General features: G+C 44.0%; 1 protein-coding gene across 4 annotated transcripts; it reads right to left on the reverse strand.

The window, feature by feature from the left end:
- Window positions 1–1,683: 1,683 nt before the first annotated feature.
- Window positions 1,684–22,180, reverse strand: nlrx1 (NLR family member X1). Of its 4 annotated transcripts, none has more exons than XM_064974202.1 (10): window positions 22,076–22,180; window positions 8,413–8,519; window positions 8,169–8,289; window positions 7,949–8,012; window positions 7,461–7,570; window positions 6,429–7,057; window positions 4,757–6,186; window positions 3,789–3,875; window positions 3,202–3,453; window positions 1,684–2,908 (listed from the first exon to the last, which is right to left on the reverse strand). In XM_064974202.1, the coding sequence occupies exons 3-10, from the start codon at window positions 8,266–8,268 to the stop codon at window positions 2,548–2,550; spliced, it is 3,033 nt and encodes a 1,010-aa protein (XP_064830274.1). In that variant the 5' UTR covers window positions 8,269–8,289; window positions 8,413–8,519; window positions 22,076–22,180; the 3' UTR covers window positions 1,684–2,547. The 4 variants fall into 4 exon arrangements, with proteins under 4 accessions (XP_064830274.1, XP_064830272.1, XP_064830271.1 ...); XM_064974200.1 differs by lacking the exon at window positions 22,076–22,180 and adding an exon at window positions 18,186–18,388; XM_064974199.1 differs by lacking the exon at window positions 22,076–22,180 and adding an exon at window positions 8,862–9,061.
- Between the last annotated feature and the right edge of the window lie 1,445 nt (window positions 22,181–23,625).

Raw genomic sequence — 23,625 nt, forward strand, 5'->3', positions numbered from 1 at the left:
CAGTGAATGTTTTGAGTGGCCGAGTTAGCTTTTCAAGTAGATTTAAGTCAAAAACCTATGGCAAGACCTGAAAATGGTTGTCTAGCAATGATTAACAACCAATTTGACAGAGCTTGAAGAATTTTGAAAATAATCATGTGCAAATGTTGCACAATCCAGGTGTGGAAAGCTCTTCTAGACTTACCCAGAAAGACTCACAGCTGTAATTTCAAAGTATTGACTTAGGGGTGTAAATGAGATATTTCTCTATTTTATTTTCAAAAATTGTGAAAATAATTTAAAAGCATGTTTTAACTCTGTCATTATCAGGTATTGTGTGTAGATGGCTGAGAGAAAAAAATATATTTAATCTATTATGAATTCAACAAAATGTGGAAAAAGTCATGGAGTATGAATGCTTTCTGAAGGCACTGTATTTTTCCACGGCCCTGCCCGGATGCATGAGCATCACTGGGCACAGTCACAGGTGATCATTAGCTCAAAGATTTCATGAGAGGACCCGTGTCCCAATATAGCATTTGATAGGCACAGTCAATTCCATTCATTACTTATTCATGTAATGTCATTCTAAGGTTTGGCTCCATCTTTCACCATGATTATCCTAACCTATTATTAGGAGAAGGAGGATACTCACACACACACACACGCCACAGCATGCCAGCCCTTATACGAGCATTTCTCATTTGTATGCAGAATTCATCCCTTCCCTTCCTGCTCGACTGTTGCACACACACACACACACACTGACAACACATACCTACATTCAATCTCTTGGCAAGGAGAGGTCTCTGCAGTCTGTCAGGTTGTTAGTGGTGATATCTGCAGTGTCATGTTCCCAGCTATCTGCTGACTGTCATTATTCTAGCTGTGGAGGGACCGAACAGCTTTTATCAGAGGGTCTTTTATTACAGGATTGCTGCCTTTTTTCATTCTCTATTTTCAGTAGACCTAGCAAGGACTGCCCATGTTGTATGTTGACTATCAACATGTTTATTTTGGATACAGTAGTCAATGTATGCTGATGGGATAGCGGTTCAGAATTCATTATTCATCCCCCAAAAAAACACTCAAACGTATAATCCAGTCATTTTCATTTTAAAATCAAACTTGTTACTTCGTAAAAGGTAGAGACATTCATTTCCAGCACTGTCACATAACACAAAAGGCTACCTTTTAATCACCAATGATTAAACACACTTTAGAACACTCACACTGACTCAAAGAGAGAATGCCTGTCAGAATATACCTATAGGCTATTGTAACAAAAAATGCAATTTGAATATACAAATCTTCCTCCACCATAACACTAGGCCTCCTAGGCTTAATGTTTAGCTAACCTGTGACCAGACCTGGTAACCCATCACAGAACTAAACACTCCCCAGGTTTCTTAGATAAGTGTTATCATACAATGGTTTGCGAACTTGAACAACTGAGTTGATACCAACAAGTTGAATGTATTGGCTATACTGTCAATGTAAGGCCATCGGGGTTATGAGTGCTACACTGCAGGTGAAATAATGGTTGATTATGGGCACAATGAGACTAAAACAGCAATGAGCCTATCTGGAAATACTATGAGGATCTAGGTTAAGGATATGGTTTAAATGTGTTGTTGTGGGGACCTCGAGTACATCATTGTCCTTTCTAAACCTGATGTAATGAATTTCAAAATAGACTTAACGTAATGACATTGATTTTGACTTTTTTATTTAAATGAATTTAATCAAAGCGCACATACAACAGATTCACATTGCTCCTCTATCCTGTGCTAGAGCAAAACAGTCTAAAAGTCTATCATTTCTAATACAAGCACTGAATACCATATTCAATTCTATCACACAAAATAGTATCCAGTACAAATGAATGAAGGACAACCTTCAAGTATAACAATAGGTAAACTGCTATGAAAATATATATTTTTTGAGTCAGCAAATTGTTTGATGCAGCACAGTACAGCCGAATCGAATAATGTTTAAGTCCCATGAGGACATCGAAACCATTGCTTGGAGAATTTCATCTAGTGAAGGTCATAGAAAAGTGTTGCAACCAATGGCTTTCGCAGTACATGCAACACTAGATGTATTTTCAAGTATCGATCCACGTTGACTTTATCAACTGATTGTTCCTATTAAAACAGCAAAACACTTAATAATAAACACAAACGGAACACATTTCCTTTTAAACCTGCCTGAATATATTTATTAAACACAGACATCCTCAAGCAAAAAACAAGGAGAAAATACAAGATACTACACATTTTGCACACAGGTACATAAAGAGGCCCAAAACAAATATGGCTATGTGCATAATTCTGCATAACTGATCATGCAACACATTCCTACGTAGTCTTGAAAAGGACACTTTCAGTTTCATACCATTTCATATATTTCATTCAGTTCATTTTGCATAGATTTGGCTGTCCCACATCTCACTTGCTACATTTCTTCAAGGCGATGGATACATGGGTTTATGCTCTGGTTGGAAGACTGGAACATACTCATGAATGGCTCATGATAAAAATAAAAAAAGCAGACATTGCTTTAACATTACTTGGTACTCCCACCGGTCCTCGTCGGGATGTCCTTCTGAAGCATCTGGAGCGTCTGCCTGACGCCCTTCTCCACCCTGCGGAAGTGCATCTTTTTCCAGAAGCTTGGTGCCTGCTTCCTACCCCACTCCAAGTCTCGGAGGAAGATCTGCAGCTGTTCCCTGACGCGTTCGCGCTCCCAGGACGAGGCGTTCTTACTGATGACGCTCAGAATGGGGTGCCAGTCCTCCGAGATGTTCGAGCCCTCGGTGACCGAGGCCAGCACCTTCACGCGCCGCCCCGTGCCGCCCTGATCCGGCGGGACTCCTCGCACGTACAAGGACTGCTTCCCCACATTGCTGAGAGGATTCAGGTACAAGCTGTGGAACACAATGGAATAGATTTATACACAACCTACATATAGACACATTCAAACGCCACTTCATACAAAGACAATGCATAATAAGTGCATGATGAAAAGAAAATAGCCTAAATAAAAGTATTAAAGAAACCATAGTGGTCGAGTCATGCAAGTTCATTTTTTGTGTGTATATAGGAGTCTGCAACTGTTGGCCCACGAGCTAAATCTGGCCCCCACAGAACAATTTATTGCCCCGCCTAACCCCATATACTGTAATTCCAGGACATGTGGGTACGGTGCTGCTTAGCTTACTGCACAGTGTGGATGCTGGGGTGCTCTCTGCAGGCGTCCACCAGGGTCAGAGCAGCGTTGTCCCCAATGTTGTTGTAGGCCACGTTGAGCTCCTGCAGGCCCGTGTGATGGTTGAGCCTCTCGGCCAGCTCGCAGGCCCCCTTGTCGCCCATGCCCGTGTGCATCAGGGACAGCTGTCTGAGAGACTGGTTCCCTTGCAGGGCGTCCAACAGACAGCGAGCCCCGGACTCTAACAGCGGATTATCACACAGGCTACAGAGGGACAGTCACAGGGCACTGTATCAGCATTCAGACTGGACAAGTGAAGGCTGGTTGAAGCAGCATATCTGTTAGTTCGACATTAGACCAACCCTCATTTGGATCTCTTATTTGAAGTGTAAAGTGAGCAAATTCTCAAATGAGAGAAATTGTCCCTTTCTGACCAAAGCAAATAAATATGGGAATATTTACTGATAAAGTATTGGTTATCATACTTAAGGTAAGTGGTAAATTCCTTTTGAGTTAAGTTTTATTATTACCAATACCTACCTTTTGAGCCATAGAAAAGGCAATAAGGTCATAAGCTTGGTAAAGAGTCAGCGTCTTACTGTAGAGATCTAATAGTACTGTTGGGGTCAAGTAGTAGATCTCGCAGGAGAATGCAGGACTCAGGACCCAGGCTATTAAACTGGAGACTGAAGACAATGGAGAAAAAAAAGCATACACAGCTATCACAAACACACGCCCACACACATGCGTTAGCCTGCAATCCACGAACCTCAGGTACTGTCAATAGAACAACTATTAAATACAAAGAAACAAACATTGAACACAGATTACACTCCTTTAAAACTTGAACTCCAGATTAAAAAGACATTGAACACAGATTAAACTCCATGTTGCAGTTCTTAATGAAGTAACACCATGCTTTTTTAAATTTTTACAACCACAACCAAAAAGCCGGCCAGACTGAATAACCTGATAACACTAAAATTGATAAAGGATATATTATGGGTAATAAAGTCTCCCTTTACTACCAATGTGCCTTCCTTTAATAGCATGAGAATACCCTGTTCTCAATGCCCAAGTCAAACAAGCAAGTCAAACATATTTAGGCTATAATGTCAAACCTACCATGAATAAACCCATGAATGTCACTGGATGGATCAAGTTAGGGACCTGATATGTCACTTGGCAGTTAATGATTTTAAGGCCTCCCTCGCAAACACTAACTAGCAATAAAAGCCAAAAAGGCGAATATTCCTGCATGTTTGGACATCTCTCAGTAAATAGAGAATTTGGAGTGTTAAGGCTTTGTGGTCCACTTAGATTTACCACCTGTATTCTGAAAATGATAACAATTCAATGAGGTGAACAGAGGGTATATGTAACGTAATAGGTAAAAATACACTAGTAATATGACCTTTTTACTGTGGTAAGTAGTGACTGTTACCATGGAAAGATACAAGAGGTCAATCTTGTGAGTTGGTGAGAACTTTGTAAAAAAATATATAAATAAATCCTAACACAAAAAAGTTTACTTGACTAAAGGCCCAGAATTCAAACCTTCTCTCACTTGAGGTTGTGCGTGTGGCGGAAGGCGGGCCACAGCATGGTCAGCAGGTCGTTGGTCAGGTGACAGGAAGAAAGGTCCAGCTCCTCCAGGTGGTACCTTTTGGGTGCGCAGGCCAGCACAGAGCTCAGGACAAAGCATTTGAGGGGTGTCATACGCACGGTGGACAGCTTGATGCTGCGGATGGAGAGCAGGACCTCTGCCGTGAGCCGGGGATTCTGGAACTCGTAGAGGAGCACCAGCAGGTCCATGAGCTCCTCGGGGGGCTGCCACTTCACGATCTCCGCCGCCAAGTGCCTCTTGAGGGTCCGTGTGATCTGAGCCACCGTGGTGCTCTTGATGCTGCAGCCCAGCTGCTCCAGCAGAACCCGGTTCTCGTAGTGAAGCAGGCCGCCCATGAAGATGGGGTAGAGCTCGAAGGCCCGGCTGTCCAGGCGCTCCTGGGGCTGGGGGCCGTGAACTCCCAGTAGGCTCTGCTCCACTTGGTCCAGCACGTCCTCGTTGAAGCTGTCCTCGCTGCGGAACATCTCTGCCGCCATGGTGCGGGCGATGCGGCCCTTGCTGCGGCTGCTGATCTTTTCAAACAGGCTGGGAAAGAGCTTGAGCAGGTTGAAAACAGCAAATACCCTGAGGGGGATGAACTTGGAGATGATGCTGATGAGCGTGTTGACATCTTCGCCCACTTGACCGATGACCACGGTCACCTCTTTGCTCAGTTTCTCCAGAGCCGTCTTGTTCTCGCCGAGGACGACGTACAGGGCAGCCAGGTATTCTTGCATGGCGGGAATGGCAAACACGTAGCGCTTCTCCTTTTCATCAAGCTCTGACCTTTTGGTCTCGACGCAGGGCACCAGGAAGAAGTCGAGGACGTCAGTGCGGAACACGGCCAGCTGACGCAGTTCCTCATCTGTTTTGGTCTTACCCCCCACAAACTGTTCCAGTTCCTCCTCGGAGAAGGAAGTGCGCTTTTTGGAGACTCCGTCAAAGGCCAGTTTGCCCACAGTGCGGACTACATAGAGCATCAATGAGTTCTGGTCATCTGGAGAAGATACAGCCCCACCCATGTACAGCACCTCCCCTCCAAAGTTGAGTCTCAGAAAGCTGGTATAGATACCAGTTAGCGTACGTATGGGTGCCTGGGCGTCAGTGAAATGTAAAAAGTGGAGTATGGCACAAGTCAGCCAGCAATAGGAAGGTAAAAAGCAGGCGGCCGCCAATTGGCTCTCCCTCTGTAGGTTGAGGTAAAGCAGCTCGATGAGGGACTGGGCCTCCTGGTTTCTCGGCTTCTCTCCAATCTGTTGCAGCAGTCGGCTTGTGAAGTATGCTCGCTGGCGATCTGGGTCATTAAAGCCATATATCTGTGCGTAGCGTTTCACATACTTTGTAGGGATGTGGTCAAGGGCAGACAACCTTGTGGTGACCAAAATACTGGCCTAAAAAAAAATTGAGTTAAATTATCAATACATGTACATTACTAAAAATGTTTAATCACAACTTGCTGGGGTTGGAAATAGACATACTGAACCTGATTGAAGTTGATAACCTTGAATGGTAACAAACTGTATTTTTCTGTTTGATTTTATGGCAGCATCTGCATTGCTTAAACAGCACTTTCCTTAGCACACAGCACATTTTACTGTATGCAACTGACTAAATGTAGGTTGTGGGCCAATACCTCAGGCAGCAGGTACTTCCTGAGCAGGTTCACCACCACTGCCCCGGAGGAGAGGGCCTCGTCTGGGTTGCTGCACAGCTCTGTGGCGCTAATGCGGAAGTCTAGTTTCATCTTCTCCATGCCGTTAAACAGAAATAGCACATCCTTGGCCTGGTCGTTCTCTCCACTCAGCATGGGGATCTTTTTCAGGTGCAGGTATTTCCTGCTGACGAGGTCTCTCAGAGATGTGGACTTGGATAACTGGGAGAGGTCCTCGCAGGAGAAGGGCACCAGTAGTTTGAACTGGGTCAAAGTGAGCCCGGCACACCAGTCTAGAACCAGCTTCCGCACCACTGTGCTCTTCCCTGTCCCGACCGCCCCATACAGCAGCACGTTAAGGCCTTGCTCCCTGCCTCCTTGCTGAGTGGGCTCAAAGAGCTGCTCCATGGTGAGCGAGGCGCTCTGGGGGGCCTGGGATGGCTTGAGGAGAGGGGTGATTAAGGGCCCTTTCCTATCTTCTGGCTTCCTCTCCAGGATGAGTGGCTCCACGTGCATGGTCTCGGGGGTGAAGTAGCCCCCGAACTGCTTCTCTTCCTGAGGAAGGTGGCTGAACCATAAGGTCAACTTCTTCTTGTGGATCTCAATGGGATCTGTGAAGGAAAGGACCAGTATTTAAACACAGCAATGAACGAACACATTATCTTGAATTATCAAGAGCACCAAGATTACTGAATTACCTATGGCAAAACCTCTTGTTGAAGGATTAGTATGGCCACACATTACCTACAGTAGGATTAACTATCTTCTTATAATCTACGTAAACACCCTATAACAGACCAGTAAGTACAGAACAGTAAGGAACATGCAGTTATGGAACACTTACCACTTTGCCCTTGCTTTTTGTTGCTTTTTAATACTTGTCTGTTTATTGCATACTTATTTTCCTTTTAGGTCCTAATACATAGTGTGGACCTACACAACAGATGGTGTGAATTACGAGGACCAGGCTTCAACCTTACTATGTGATGGGACATATGTACAAACTCGGTTTACCTGTTTGATTATGGACTAGACTGGAGCAAAAAAATCTTGAATGAAATCCACTGGCTGAATAGGAGGAGGATTTCAAACTCCTCCATAGTCCTCCTGGAAGCCTCAGCTGTCTGTGGGGGTGGACACAGAGAGGCTCACTCAACAACACTGACTAATTCTCTACTTACGTGTCACAACAGGTAGCAAATCTCCAGGACACACACACACACAATACTGATCAAGCACTAAGACTAGCACTTTAACGTTTCCTGGACACAGATTAAGCCTAGTCCTGGACTAAAAAGCAAGCTCAACGGAGAATTGCCATTAAAAAAAAGCTTTTTAGTCCAGTATTAGGCTTAATCTGTTTCTGGGAAACTGCCCCTATGTGTTGTCTGTCTACACTGTATGTAGGGGTGGAACTGTAAAATGTCAATGTCTGGGTAATGAGCAGTTGGTTTGGTGTTTCTGTCAAATGTGCACGTCTGTGGAAGAGAATGTTGACTCACCTGTGACATGAGCTCATCTTCCTATGAGTGAGAACTCTGCTTGCGAGTCTGCTGTGATTCACATCTAAAGACAAACACAGTCACTACGCCATATAATTCTCAGTGGTTATAAGGAATACATAATACATACAGTATGCTGTAAATATTCCCTCCCTCAATTTATTACAATTGTTATACAGAGATAACAATACTGTTATGCTACACAGACAGTTTTTCTTACCTCTTTGTAAAATAGAGATGTTAGATTTGGAGAGGACATCATTGAAAGTGCCTCGCCATCTCCTCTTGAGGACCCCTGAGCCGATCCAACACTGCCACATCCTCCTAGTAGGCTTTCAACACTGTCAAAGGAAAGAAATCAGTAAATGAGCCAATAACTGTCTCTAATTTCATTGATTAATTTGGTTGTGCATACAAGGAAACAAAGTAATTTATTCAGAAGAAAGCTTGAATGCATGACTCACTTGTTCCAACTAGTTTACATCTTGAGGAAACCTAAACAGTGCTCCCACTTCCTGATCCTAAGTCTTTGTTTCCCGTGGGTCTTGGTTTACTGTAGTTTAACGTGAACCTGCAATGCAACATGACACTCAACTTAGTGAAGTATATCATATCAATGACCTCAAAAGCACAAAGTCACCTAGTAAGTCAATTACACAGTAAGTGTTTTTGACATTGTCAACACTCTCTTAGTTACATCGAAGCTAAGTAAGTGTTAGTTCCCACAGGACACAGACGTCAATTCAATGTCCATTCCATGTTGGTTCAATGTAATTTCATTGAAATTATGTGGAAACTGTTGATTCAACCAATGTGTGCCCAGTAGGTTATCACTCGGATATTAGCATATTCACACAAATCTAATTTCACTAAAAAGCATTCATACACACATGCAGGAAGGGAAACACCATACCCATCCAACCCTATGAAAAGTTTGTCCCAGTCCCAATGCGTTTCCTCTGTGCTGCTCCACTTTCCAGCTGCTTACTCTTGACTGGCCAAACAAGCTGAGTCATGACAGCAATAAGAGATATGCACTCCTAGAGGCAATGTGAGAGAGAGGCCCAGAACATAGTCTTCTCCCAAACCACCACACCATTACCCCTGTCCTATCCCTACTCAGCACAGCTAATTTACACTGTGTAAGGCCCTCCCCCTTTTCATTTATCATCCTATCCCTCTCCCACTCTCTTTGGTCCTCCCTCAATATATGGAATCTCAGCCAATCCTAAGGAAGGTCAACAATTTTGGAACATAAGGGCAGTCTATCAAAGGAGGCTTGTGGGAGGAGCTATAGAAGGACGGCTCATTGTAATGGCTGGAATGGAATTAATGGAACGGAATCAAACAAATGGAAACCACATGTTTGACTCGGTTCCATTTATTCATTTCCAGCCATTACAATGAGCCCGTCTTCTTATAGCTCCTACCACCAGCCTCTTCTGCAGTCTGAGTCTATTAATGCACTGGTGTGCCCCATAAGACGTTTACATTATCTGTGTTAAAGGACAAGGTCACAGGGTTGTCATTTCAGCTAAAGCTAGGGTATGGAAAAGTGTCAAGTCAAGTCAAACAGCAATAACCTAGCCAAAGCCATCTACTACAGCCATCTTTACCTCTGCAATGTGCAGTGGCGTGTATTCATGGATGCAAGTGTCAAGGGGAGCCCGTTTTGGATTTGGCTTCACACCAATCACATCAGAAGCCAAACGTCAATGCATCTCGTTGTGTTGTTGCGATCCGGTGGGTGGCTAGCTAAAATTGGCCCATTCCTAAATTAGCCATGGATGGAGAAAGGGATTTGGACTTAATTCTCCGCACTGGCTAATGATTATAATGTTGATTGTGATCCAACCACAAACGTATACATTGTGCCCCTGGCCTGCGATGATGGAAGTTCAACATGGAGCTAAATGTAATAGGCCTAGCACATTGTTGCCCATGAAAGGAAGTTAGGCTAGCGAGCAAGCATTTTAGCCTGGTAGCCTAGAACAGAAACTAAAAGCATGTACTGTATGACAGTCATAGACCATTTAGGCAACATGAAAAGAGGAGGATGGCATTGCTGATTTATCTCAACAAGTAGGGTGCTTAGTCTGTTAAAGTTGAAATGGTGCTGGATTAATGGAGGCCGCGCCTGGTTTCTTTGCGACAACTCTTCATGGTTAGTAGTCTGAAAATAACAGGAAAATGTACTTGCTAGACTATGCTGTAACTGTTTGCTACATGCAATATGTTTTGTGGACTTAACCAGACAGATGTTTCTCTACGGTTTTTGCTATGAAACAAAAGATATGGTTGAATTTATTCTGCCACTGTGTCTTCTTATTGTCTCAGCCTTAGGCCTATATGAACTAACATGTTATAGAGCAAACAACGCAATTATCACAACACATAGGTTGCCATAATTATGGCTTTTTTCCCCCCTGGCTTGCCTACTTTGGTCTTGGCACCTGCGCTCTAGCCAACAGCTCGCATATACAGTAGGGGTAGGCTGTGCGGGTATAGTCTGAGATTATTATGGATAAGGGTAAGAATATTTGTATTTGTCAAACGGATGCATCGATAATCATGTCACCAGAATAAGACCCTCAATATTTATTGGAAAGGAGCATCAAGATCACAGTGCACTTTCACCACCCTGTGATGTTCCTTAGGGATACACAATATATCGGTAGCTAAAAATGCCAACATCGGCCTGATGTCTAGTTTAATGCCGATGTGCAAAACCAATGTCAAAGCTGACATGAATACCTATTTAACGTAAGTAGATGACATAATGATGCCACGAAAAATGCAGCGCTCCACAGAACAAAAGCAGAAAAATACTAAGCGTGCACTTCGAACTACTAAACAAGTTCAAGTCGAGCAGTCATTTGAAAGAGTAAGAACATTTCAGCGAGACAACTCAAAGGCGAAATCCATTAACGCCAAGACAATGGAATTCATTGCCCTTGACAATCAACATTCCTCTGTCGTGGATGATGTCGACTTTCGTCGGCTGGTCGAGCCCTGGTACACACTATTTTTCAGATGTTGCCCTACCGGAGTTACACAAGTACTGTTGAAACGTACATCCATTAGCTATTTGCTATGGGCGTCAATGCTATTAGCTTCACGACTGACATTTGGACCAGACCCATGAGCATGCTGACTCTGACAGCACAGTGGGTCGACGAGGATTTCGTACTGAGGAAAGCCATATTGCATGCTCAAAAATGTGCTGGTTCTCAAACAACTGCTGCCATTTCAATGACATTTGAGAACATGTTTGAAACATGAACACACTCCTAGTGCCATTCGAACAAGCATCTACACTTCGGTCCGCAGGTAGTATAACTTCTCATTACATTTCGTTATAGTACAACGGTTTGATTTGTCTAATCTTAGCAATTTCTTCTTAGCCAGCTACATAGCCGTCTTTGTATCAACGACAATTGCATAATTATCGTATTTCGTCGTCCTAACGTATCTGCCCAGCAGCTAGCTAAGCAGCTAGCTAACATCCACTGTCCACTAGCACTGTAGAAACTAGTACACTCAACTGAACGACTCGATTAGCGTAGTGTCAGCTAGCTACATAGTTGTCTTCGCTGTCTTCGTATCCAAGATAATTGTGCAGTTTAGAGTGTGTAGACTTAGAGTGATTATCTTAATTTACCGAGGTTAGCTAGCCAGCTATTTGTCGTCCTTAACGTAGGAAATGCTGCTAGCTAGCTAGCCAACAGCTAGCCAACCTCTACCGAATTGAACTCCAACTACCCGGTCAACATTCCGCGTCGCTCCACAGGTAGTATCACATTTTCATTTCACTTCATTACAGTACAACGGTTTGATTTGTCTGATCGTAGCTAGCCAGCTACATAGCAGTCTTTGTATCTAAGACAATTGTGTAGTCTAGAGCGATTTTCTAGGTTAGCTGGCCAGCTATTGTCGTTCTTCTAACGTAGCTAGCCAGCTAGCCCCCGAATAGCAGCACTGTAGTAACTATTACAGTACAACGGTTTGTTTTGTTTGATCGTAGCTAGCTAGCTACATAGCCGTCTTTGTATCTAAGACAATTGTGTAGCCTAGAGCGATTTTCTAGGTTAGCTAGCCAGCTATTGTCGTTCTTTTAAAGTAACGTAACGCAATTAACCTGCTAGCTAGCCAGCTAGCCCCCGAATAGCAGCACTGTAGAAACTATTACACTCGACGGAACGACTTGATTAGTGTAGTGTCAACATCGCAGCCACTGCCAGCTAGCCTACTCCAGCAGTACTGTATCATTTCAATCATTTTAGTCAATAAGATTCTTGCTACGTAAGCTTAACTTTCTGAACATTCGAGACGTGTAGTCCACTTGTCATTCCAATCTCCTTTGCATTAGCGTAGCCTCTTCTGTACCCTGTTAACTATGTGTCTATCTATCCCTGTTCTCTCCTCTCTGCACAGACCATACAAATGCTCCACACCGCGTGGCCGCGGCCACCCTAATCTGGTGGTCCCAGCGCGCACGACCCACGTGGAGTTCCTGGTTTCCGGTAGCCTCTGGAACTGCCGATCTGCGGCCAACAAGGCAGAGTTCATCTCAGCCTATGCCTCCCTCCAGTCCCTCGACTTCCTGGCACTGACGGAAACATGGATCACCACAGATAACACTGCTACTCCTACTGCTCTCTCTTCGTCCGCCCACGTGTTCTCGCACACCCGAGAGCTTCTGGTCAGCGGGGTGGTGGCACCGGGATCCTCATCTCTCCCAAGTGGTCATTCTCTCTCTCTCCCCTTACCCATCTATCTATCGCCTCCTTTGAATTCCATGCTGTCACAGTTACCAGCCCTTTCAAGCTTAACATCCTTATCATTTATCGCCCTCCAGGTTCCCTCGGAGAGTTCATCAATGAGCTTGATGCCTTGATAAGCTCCTTTCCTGAGGACGGCTCACCTCTCACAGTCCTGGGCGACTTTAACCTCCCCACGTCTACCTTTGACTCATTCCTCTCTGCCTCCTTCTTTCCACTCCTCTCCTCTTTTGACCTCACCCTCTCACCTTCCCCCTACTCACAAGGCAGGCAATACGCTCGACCTCATCTTTACTAGATGCTGTTCTTCCACTAACCTCACTGCAACTCCCCTCCAAGTCTCCGACCACTACCTTGTATCCTTTTCCCTCTCGCTCTCATCCAACACTTCCCACACTGCCCCTACTCGGATGGTATCGCGCCGTCCCAACCTTCGCTCTCTCTCCCCCGCTACTCTTTCCTCTTCCATCCTATCATCTCTTCCCTCTGCTCATACCTTCTCCAACCTTTCTCCTGATTCTGCCTCCTCAACCCTCCTCACTTCCCTTTCTGCATCCTTTGACTCTCTATGTCCCCTATCCTCCAGGCCGGCTCGGTCCTCCCCTCCCGCTCCGTGGCTCGACGACTCATTGCGAGCTCACAGAACAGGGCTCCGGGCAGCCGAGCGGAAATGGAGGAAAACTCGCCTCCCTGCGGACCTGGCATCCTTTCACTCCCTCCTCTCTACATTTTCCTCCTCTGTCTCTGCTGCTAAAGCCACTTTCTACCACTCTAAATTCCAAGCATCTGCCTCTAACCCTAGGAAGCTCTTTGCCACCTTCTCCTCCCTCCTGAATCCTCCTCCCCCTCCTCCCTCTCTGCAGATGACTTCGTCAACCATTTTGAAAAGAAGGTCGACGACATCCGATCCTCGTTTGCTAAGTCAAACGACACCGCTGGTTCTGCTCACACTGCCCTACCCTGCGCTCTGACCTCTTTCTCCCCTCTCTCTCCAGATGAAATCTCGCTTCTTGTGACGGCCGGCCGCCCAACAACCTGCCCGCTCGACCCTATCCCCTCCTCTCTTCTCCAGACCATTTCCGGGGACCTTCTCCCTTACCTCACCTCGCTCATCAACTCATCCCTGACCGCTGGCTACGTCCCTTCCGTCTTCAAGAGAGCGAGAGTTGCACCCCTTCTGAAAAAACCTACACTCGATCCCTCCGATGTCAACAACTACAGACCAGTATCCCTTCTTTCTTTTCTCTCCAAAACTCTTGAACGTGCCGTCCTTGGCCAGCTCTCCCGCTATCTCTCTCAGAATGACCTTCTTGATCCAAATCAGTCAGGTTTCAAGACTAGTCATTCAACTGAGACTGCTCTTCTCTGCATCACGGAGGCGCTCCGCACTGCTAAAGCTAACTCTCTCTCCTCTGCTCTCATCCTTCTAGACCTATCGGCTGCCTTCGATACTGTGAACCATCAGATCCTCCTCTCCACCCTCTCCGAGTTGGGCATCTCCGGCGCGGCCCACGCTTGGATTGCGTCCTACCTGACAGGTCGCTCCTACCAGGTGGCGTGGCGAGAATCTGTCTCCTCGCCACGCGCTCTCACCACTGGTGTCCCCCAGGGCTCTGTTCTAGGCCCTCTCCTATTCTCGCTATACACCAAGTCACTTGGCTCTGTCATAACCTCACATGGTCTCTCCTATCATTGCTATGCAGACGACACACAATTAATCTTCTCCTTTCCCCCTTCTGATGACCAGGTGGCGAATCACATCTCTGCATGTCTGGCAGACATATCAGTGTGGATGACGGATCACCACCTCAAGCTGAACCTCGGCAAGACGGAGCTGCTCTTCCTCCCGGGGAAGGACTGCCCGTTCCATGATCTCGCCATCACGGTTGACAACTCCATTGTGTCCTCCTCCCAGAGCGCTAAGAACCTTGGCGTGATCCTGGACAACACCCTGTCGTTCTCAACCAACATCATGGCGGTGGCCCGTTCCTGTAGGTTCATGCTCTACAACATCCGCAGAGTACGACCCTGCCTCACACAGGAAGCGGCGCAGGTCCTAATCCAGGCACTTGTCATCTCCCGTCTGGATTACTGCAACTCGCTGTTGGCTGGGCTCCCTGCCTGTGCCATTAAACCCCTACAACTCATCCAGAACGCCGCAGCCCGTCTGGTGTTCAACCTTCCCAAGTTCTCTCACGTCACCCCGCTCCTCCGCTCTCTCCACTGGCTTCCAGTTGAAGCTCGCATCCGCTACAAGACCATGGTGCTTGCCTACGGAGCTGTGAGGGGAACGGCACCGCAGTACCTCCAGGCTCTGATCAGGCCCTACACCCAAGCAAGGGCACTGCGTTCATCCACCTCTGGCCTGCTCGCCTCCCTACCATTGAGGAAGTACAGTTCCCGCTCAGCCCAGTCAAAACTGTTCGCTGCTCTGGCCCCCCAATGGTGGAACAAACTCCCTCACGACGCCAGGACAGCGGAGTCAATCACCACCTTCCGGAGACACCTGAAACCCCACCTCTTCAAGGAATACCTAGGATAGGATAAGTAATCCTTCTCACCCCCCCCCCTTAATGATTTAGATGCACTATTGTAAAGTGGCTGTTCCACTGGATGTCAGAAGGTGAATTCACCAATTTGTAAGTCGCTCTGGATAAGAGCGTCTGCTAAATGACTTAAATGTAAATGTAAATGTAACTAACTTGATAAAAAAGCTCATCAGCCTAGTGGTTAGAGCGTTGGACTAATAACCGAAAGGTTGCAAGTTCAAATCCCCGAGATGACAAGGTACAAATCTGTCGTTCCGCCCTTGAACAACCCACTGTTTCTAGGCCGTCATTGAAACTAAGAATTTGTTCTTAACTGACTTGCCTAGTTAAATAAAGGTAAAATACATTTAAAAAAATAAACTGCGTCTGCAGCAGACATGACACCCTCTGTTATGGCATTGAAATGCCTGCTCAACCCCACGGCCGACAGACCATGGGGCTAAACCTTACAAAAGCTCCTGAGGCTGTGAACAAGCGATTCGGTGGCATTCTCTCTGAGCCTCTTTACTGTGTCACCACCATGCTCGATGCTAGGTACAAGGACCGCTACTTTGATGTAGACAAGAAACAGGGTTTACGTGAAATATTACATACACAGCTGGACAAGATGGAAAAGGACACAGTGACAGTGTGCACCGAGGAAGAGTGTCCATGGACAGACATAGCTGAAACTTCACGGCTTGACATGTATGATGAAATCCTGGTTGAGAATGAAACGACTGAACAATGAAACAGCTCAGCAAATAAGTGGAAGAAATTGGTTTTTATTGTGTTTTCTGGTAATGGGGACATATGTAAATACAAACAAAATAACTTTTGGTGTGGTGTGTGTAACCTTTATTTAACTAGGCAAGTCAGTTAATTAAGAACAAATTCTTATTTACAATGACGGCCTACCCCGGCCAAACCAGAACGATGCTGGGCCAATTGTACACCGCCCTATGAGACTCCCAATCACGGCCGGATGTGATACAGCTTGGATTCAAACCAGGGACTGTAGTGACGCCTCTGAACAGAGATTCAGTGACTTAGACCGCTGCGTTCATGTGTGTGTTAACTATTGAACTGTACTCGAATGCTTAAAAGGACGCAAAAATTTTAAATATCGGTACTGTTTTATTGCAAGGAAAATATTGAATATCGGTATCTGCCAAAAATGTCATATCGGTGCATCCCTAATTTTCATCATAAGTTATGTCATCTGTAGCCTAATAAACTGCATGGTTTTCAGAGTCATAGTGAGAGGAGGACCACACACCATATCAACACATTACTCCAAGTGAACTTTGATATGAAGGTTATTATATCAATATTTGCACATAAAGGCGTTTCCACTTGCATTTCTCGCATGATTAATTTTACAGACACAAAATGATCCCACCAAGCTGAAAGAGCAAATTCTGTGGTATCGAAACTAACTGTTTCCATCACAGCTGCCATGTTTTTTAAAATCCTGTATGAGTTACTCGCATAAAAACTGTGGATGGAAACGTGGTTACTGTTTCTTCTTGTCTCGCACCTAGGCTTATGTAACACGGTGGCAAGGCATATGAACTAACAGGTTATAGTGGAAACAACACAATTATCACAACCCATCGGTTGTAAATATGGATTATTTGTTATGGTTTGGCTTCTGTATTTGCCTTTTAAATCGGGATTGGAATGGTGTGGCCATACCCAATTCGCTCCACGACTGGCTCATGTGAACTACAATTTCGACGCTGCGTTAGAACGTTTAAAAACGTAAATAATCATGCTTGCAATACCACTTTCGACACACAATGGCCTGTATCTTTCACCAGCGAGAAAGAATCCTTTATATAAAAAAGAAACTGCTACAGTACGTGTTGCACAGATCCATACATGGGTGCCTCCATCCAACTACACTTCTGCACAGTGTTGTTAGATTCTCCTAACACCGAGATATCCTGCAATACTTGGGTGTTCTATACTTTTTTTTTAATTCACTACTGAGCTGTATTCTAGCTCAGGTGGTCGCCTCCATCTTCAATCTGTTGTCTGTAAACAAGCGCTGTAACATGGACGGCCATGTGGGAACCCTAACCTTATGAAGGTGTGTATCAATTGAACCTTCTGTTTTTGAAAATTATATATGAAAGACACGGTCCTTATGCTTCCAAAACCACATTAATGAGATCTGTGTTCATGTTCAGACCGAGGGTCGGGCTCTTAACAAAACTCCCCTGTATAGAAGACGCCTTCGTCCAATGACTCTTACATGCAATGTAATGGAACTGAGAGTCATGAACAAGGGCATAATATTTTTCTGGACACACACCTAATTTGATTGGCATAGTTCAATGTCCCCTTGCATAGTCATTAAAATGTAAACTGGGTGATTCCTCATTTATTTAAAGGAACTATTGGAGAGACACTAAGTACAGTAGATAGAACTGCTTCAACGAGCAAAAACGTTAGACTAAAATTCTGAATCGTAGGCTACTCCTCAGTTACGCAACAAAACTGTGCCTTGCGCACTCCCAGCTATTCTGATTTGATACATTGTAGCAATGTGGGCAAGCGAAACAGGCTACGTTGTTGCTCAATGAAAGATATGGGCAATGTCGAAATACACATATTCCGCAGCATAAAAAGAGCTCAGTCGACTGGTGACAGTGACAGACATCCCCCCCAAAAAATAACAAAAGTGACAGACAGCCCTGACGACGGTGTCCTTGTAGAGAAAATGTTGCTAGTTAACATACATGCGTACAAAAATAAGTCACGAATTGAAGCGTAGCCATAGCCAAGTTTGAGGTAGATAATATTACTTTTTAAAAAACTGTTACCAAAACATTCATGACTGAGTCGACGACGTTTAATATTTGATTTATTTTAGCCATCAGATAGCATTAGCAACTCTGAATACGTTAGGCTATCGCTTACCTCTCTTTTCAGAAGTCAGTCATCATAACATACAATAGATATTTTGTTGACTCGGTCTAGTATCCGGAATGATTTGCGCGTTCTAAAATGCTCGTGCAGAAGAAGAAAATATGACCGCAATCATTTTCATGTGGCGCAAAGAAGACTAGACCGCTTCCTCAACTGAGCTGACTGTGTACAAATGGTGCTGTCAGTATGTAGCGCCTGAAGCCCATTACCCTTGTGCGAGAAAGCATGGTGAAGCCTACTTTGGGTGACTGGCAGTTCTTTAACCCGAGGCTATAGTCAAGTCAAGGGTATAGCATCTAGGGGTGAAAAATGTATTCTACTATAAATCTCATTTCAACTTTATAATTAAACATAATACGTTTCATCTTTCTTATTAAAACTGTGAGTCTTGTAAACGAGTTAATGCCAACAAATCCAATAGGCCTACATGCAGTGGCGATTTTACTATGTAAATCTTGGTGAGGCAAACAAACAATTTTTTTTAGATGCATGGCAGCAAAGCCACAACACTAAACAATACATTAATTGCACTATAACGGTAACAAACAGTGCAAATAAACTGTTAGGGCCTACATAAAGCTGTCCCAACACCTCACACTGCTGCACCTGGCTATCAGCAGAGCCTTGCCTGGCAGTGAAACAATTAATTCAGTCTCATATCTCTGCCTTTGAAAAAAACATAGCTAATATGGCTGACTTGCTTTAACAAATGTAGTTTCTACTGACAATTGAGTGTAACACACTATGGCATAAGGGTCGACAAGCGGATTCGAGGCAATCCGTAATTTTGATTAAGACAGTAATGAGCGAGCTAGAACGGACGCAGCTAATATACAGTTGAGGTCGGAAGTTTACATACACCTTAGCCAAATACATTTAAACTCAGTTTTTCACAATTCCTGACATTTAATCCTAGTAAAGATTCCCTGTCTTAGGTCAGTTAGGATCACCACTTCATTTTAAGAATGTGAAATGTCAGAATAGTAGAGATAATGATTTATTTCAGCTTTTATTTATTTCATCACATTCCCAGTGGGTCAGACGTTTACATACACTCAAATAGTATTTAGTAGCATGTACTTTAAATTGTTTAACTTCAGTCAAACGTTCTGGGGTAGCCTTCCACAAGCTTCCCACAATAAGTTGCGTAAATTTTGGCCCATTCCTCCAGACAGAGCTGGTGTAATGGAGTCAGGTTTGTAGGCCTCCTTGCTCGCACACGCTTTTTCAGTTCTGCCCACAAATGTTCTATAGGCTTGAGGTCAGGGCTTTGTGATGGCCACTCCAATACCTTGACTTTGTTGTCCTTAAGCCATTTTGCCACAACTTTGGAAGTATGCTTGGGGTCATTGTCCATTTGGAAGACCCATTTGCGACCAAGCTTTAACTTCCTGACTGATGTCTTGAGATGTTGCTTCAATATATCCACATCATTTTCCATCCTCATGATGCCATCTATTTTGTGAAGTGCACCAGTCCCTCCTGCAGCAAAGCACCCCCACAACATGATGCTGCCACCCAGTGCTTCGCAGTTGGGATGGTGTTCTTTGGCTTGCAAGCCTCCCCCTTTGTCCTCCAAACATAACGATGGTCATTATGGCCAAACAGTTCTATTTTTGTTTCATCAGACCAGAGGACATTTCTCCAAAAAGTACGATCTTTGTCCCCATGTGCAGTTGCAAACCGTAGACTGGCTTTTTTTTATGGCGGTTTTGGAGCAGTGGCTTCTTCCTTGTTGAGCGGCCTTTCAGGTTATGTCGATACAGGACCTGTTTTACTGTGGATATACAGTGGGGCAAAAATATATTTAGTCAGCCACCAATTGTGCAAGTTCTGAAGCCATGGCATCATTTTCTGGAATTTTCCAAGCTGTTTATAGGCACAGTCGACTTAGTGTAAACTTCTGACCCACTGGAATTGTGATACAGTGAATTACAGTGCCTTGCGAAAGTATTCGGCCCCCTTGAACTTTGCGACCTTTTGCCACATTTCAGGCTTCAAACATAAAGATATAAAACTGTATTTTTTTGTGAAGAATCAACAACAAGTGGGACACAATCCTGAAGTGGAACAACATTTATTGGATATTTCAAACTTTTTTAACAAATCAAAAACTGAAAAATTGGGCGTGCAAAATTATTCACACCAGGCAGGTCCGAGATACTGTTGTGAAGAAGTTTAAAGCCGGATTTGGATACAAAATGATTTCCCAAGCTTTAAACATCCCAAGGAGCACTTTGCAAGCGATAATATTTAAATGGAAGGAGTATCAGACCACTGCAAATCTACCAAGACCTGGCCGTCCCTCTAAACTTTCAGCTCATACAAGGAGAAGACTGATCAGAGATGCAGCCAAGAGGCCCATGATCACTCTGGATGAACTGCAGAGATCTACAGCTGAGGTGGGAGACTCTGTCCATAGGACAACAATCTGGCCTTTATGGAAGAGTGGCAAGAAGAAAGCCATTTCTTAAAGATATCCATAAAAAGTATAGTTTAAAGTTTGCCACAAGCCACCTGGGAGACACACCAAACATGTGGAAGAAGGTGCTCTGGTCAGATGAAACCAAAATTCAACTTTTTGGCAACAATGCAAAACGTTATGTTTGGCGTAAAAGCAAGACAGCTCATCACCCTGAACACACCATCCCCACTGTCAAACATGGTGGTGGCAGCATCATGGTTTGGGCCTGCTTTTCTTCAGCAGGGACAGGGAAGATGGTTAAAATTGATGGGAAGATGGATGGAGCCAAATACAGGACCATTCTGGAATAAAACCTGATGGAGTCTGCAAAAGACCTGAGACTGGGACGGAGATTTATCTTCCAACAAGACAATGATCCAAAACATAAAGCAAAATCTACAATGGAATGGTTCAAAAATAAACATATCCAGGTGTTAGAATGGCCAAGTCAAAGTCCAGACCTGAATCCAATCGAGAATCTGTGGAAAGAACTGAAAACTGCTGTTCACAAATGCTCTCCATCCAACCTCACTGAGCTCGAGCTGTTTTGCAAGGAGGAATGGGAAAACATTTCAGTCTCTCGATGTGCAAAACTGATAGAGACATACCCCAAGCGACTTACAGCTGTAATTGCAGCAAAAGGTGGCGCTACAAAGTATTAACTTAAGGGGGTTGAATAATTTTGCACGCCCAATTTTTCAGTTTTTGATTTGTTAAAAAAGTTTGAAATATCCAATAAATGTCATTCCACTTCATGATTGTGTCCCACTTGTTGTTGATTTTTCACAAAAAATACAGTTTTATATCTTTATGTTTGAAGCCTGAAATGTGGCAAAAGGTTGCAAAGTTCAAGGGGGCCGAATACTTTCGCAAGGCACTGTAAGTGAACAATTGTAAACAATAGTTGGAAAAATTACTTGTGTCATGCACAAAGTAAATGTCCTAACCGACTTGCCAAAACTATAGTTTGTTAACAAGAAATTTGGGAATGGTTGAAAAACGTGATTTAATGACTCCAACCTAAGTGTATGTAAACGTCCGACTTCAACTGTAACTACTTGTTCAGCACTATTGAAATGTACAGCGACAGAATTCAGAACATGGGCTATTCTTACAGTATTCTCCTTGTACACCAAGTCAGAACCATGGGATAAATAAAGGGGGCATATAAGCAGACAATAAAAGCTCTTACAATATTTGATGATTACATTTCTCTAAAACAGGCTATAGGCTACATGTGCACCACCAAGCCAGAACATTCTTACGGTGAGGCACATGGGCTGCTAACAGCTTACTACACAACATACACTTAGTATTACTTTCTTAGCTACTGTACACTTTTCTCCCTGGCATATGACATCATTTATGCTGCAGCATACAATACATTTTTTGACTCAGCTTGTTCTGCTGTACTCACTTGAACAGGAAGGTGGCGCAGTGTTCCTTCGTGGGCAAATTGTCATCAAAATTTGTCATCAAAGTCTGTCATTCTCTGGGTGTATGGTACTTTCAAGACAACTGGGAACTCGTAAAAAACAAGGTTGAATCAAGATGACGTCAGTGATCTTCAAGTTTGGGATCTAGGCTGTATTTCAAACACCGAAAATACACACCCTCCTCCACTTACCCTCGCCTTATGCCCTTGGGGGAATCCCCACGGCAATCTTTGTCATCGTTCCAAATGATTAGCAAAGCATGGGAAGTTGGCATCGTAAGTGCCTCAGCCCTCGTTTTTGATTGTGTTTGCGAATGTACAATTATGTTCACTTGGGGGCCTGAAACGCCCATAATTCAATTTGCGATGATTAATTATGGAGAATATGAGAATATTAATATGGAGAAGTCAACATACAAGTGTAAGTAAAACAATTGTAAATACGCGATACATTGTGTTACTAACGCACATGAAGGCTCAAACAAAGTATCATAAAAGTAATTATGTTTTTGTTTGGTTAGCTTTTGGAAACATTAGCTTGCGCATACAACTTTCCCTGTCATCACATTTATACATTGTAATTTTCAATGTTCCTGATATAGTCGGATGGCTAACATTAGATGTCTGCGGATGCATTCATTGTCTTCTAGCCAAGATATGAAATGCAATCATAATTGACTGTAGCTCATATAATGCACACGCAACAGTTACCAGTGGTTCCATGATGACTGAAAACACAACCATGGGGCAAGAGCGGTTCATTTAAATTTTTCTTCCCTCGCCCTGCAAGTGTCAACTCGTCAGCCGTCATGATACATCATCAGAAGTGTCCACTTAATTTGAGGTCTGAGGGGAGAGTGTCCACTTAATTTGAGGGCTGAGGGTGCGTCTTTTAAGTGTTTGGAATGCAGCCCTAGAAAGAGGCCTGAGTTCCCAACTTGCAATTCCAAGTTGGATGACCATTCAAAACGTGTTTTTTAGCCCGGCAGAAGTCATGCTGGATTGACAGCATGGCCAATGTTGAATGTTTATCCTTTAAACTTGTAAAAGAGACCATTAAACCAAGACTTGGACCACACATCCACTCCACTGAATAGCGTGCTTGTGATTACTTTGCAATGCTTGCAGTTAGCCACTTATTCCGTCCAATTCACATATTGTTGAATTTGCGATTTCCAACTTGTTGGGTAATGTTTATGGCCGATGAGCACCGATACATTTTAATCTATAATTTCTCTTAATTTTTTACCTTCATATGACAAGGATTGAAAAGGATTTGCCAGTAGATTGTCGACTTGATTCATGATGATGACTGCTAGCTAAGATTTTTAGTCCAATCAGTCCAATCAAAGCTACTGTAGATATAACGTGATTTGATGTCATTTTATCTGTGGCCAATGACCTTGAGCCTTTTTGGATGGGCACTTCTAATGTAACTATATGGCAGCACTCAAGGGCTTGAATTTTCGAGCTCTACCCATAGAGTTTGCGGTGACGTAGTGTCCCCATGAGTGACAGAACACTGAGCCAAT

This window comes from Oncorhynchus masou, chromosome 9 (genome assembly GCF_036934945.1).
Source record: "Oncorhynchus masou masou isolate Uvic2021 chromosome 9, UVic_Omas_1.1, whole genome shotgun sequence".
NCBI classification, from domain to species: Eukaryota; Metazoa; Chordata; class Actinopteri; order Salmoniformes; family Salmonidae; genus Oncorhynchus; species Oncorhynchus masou.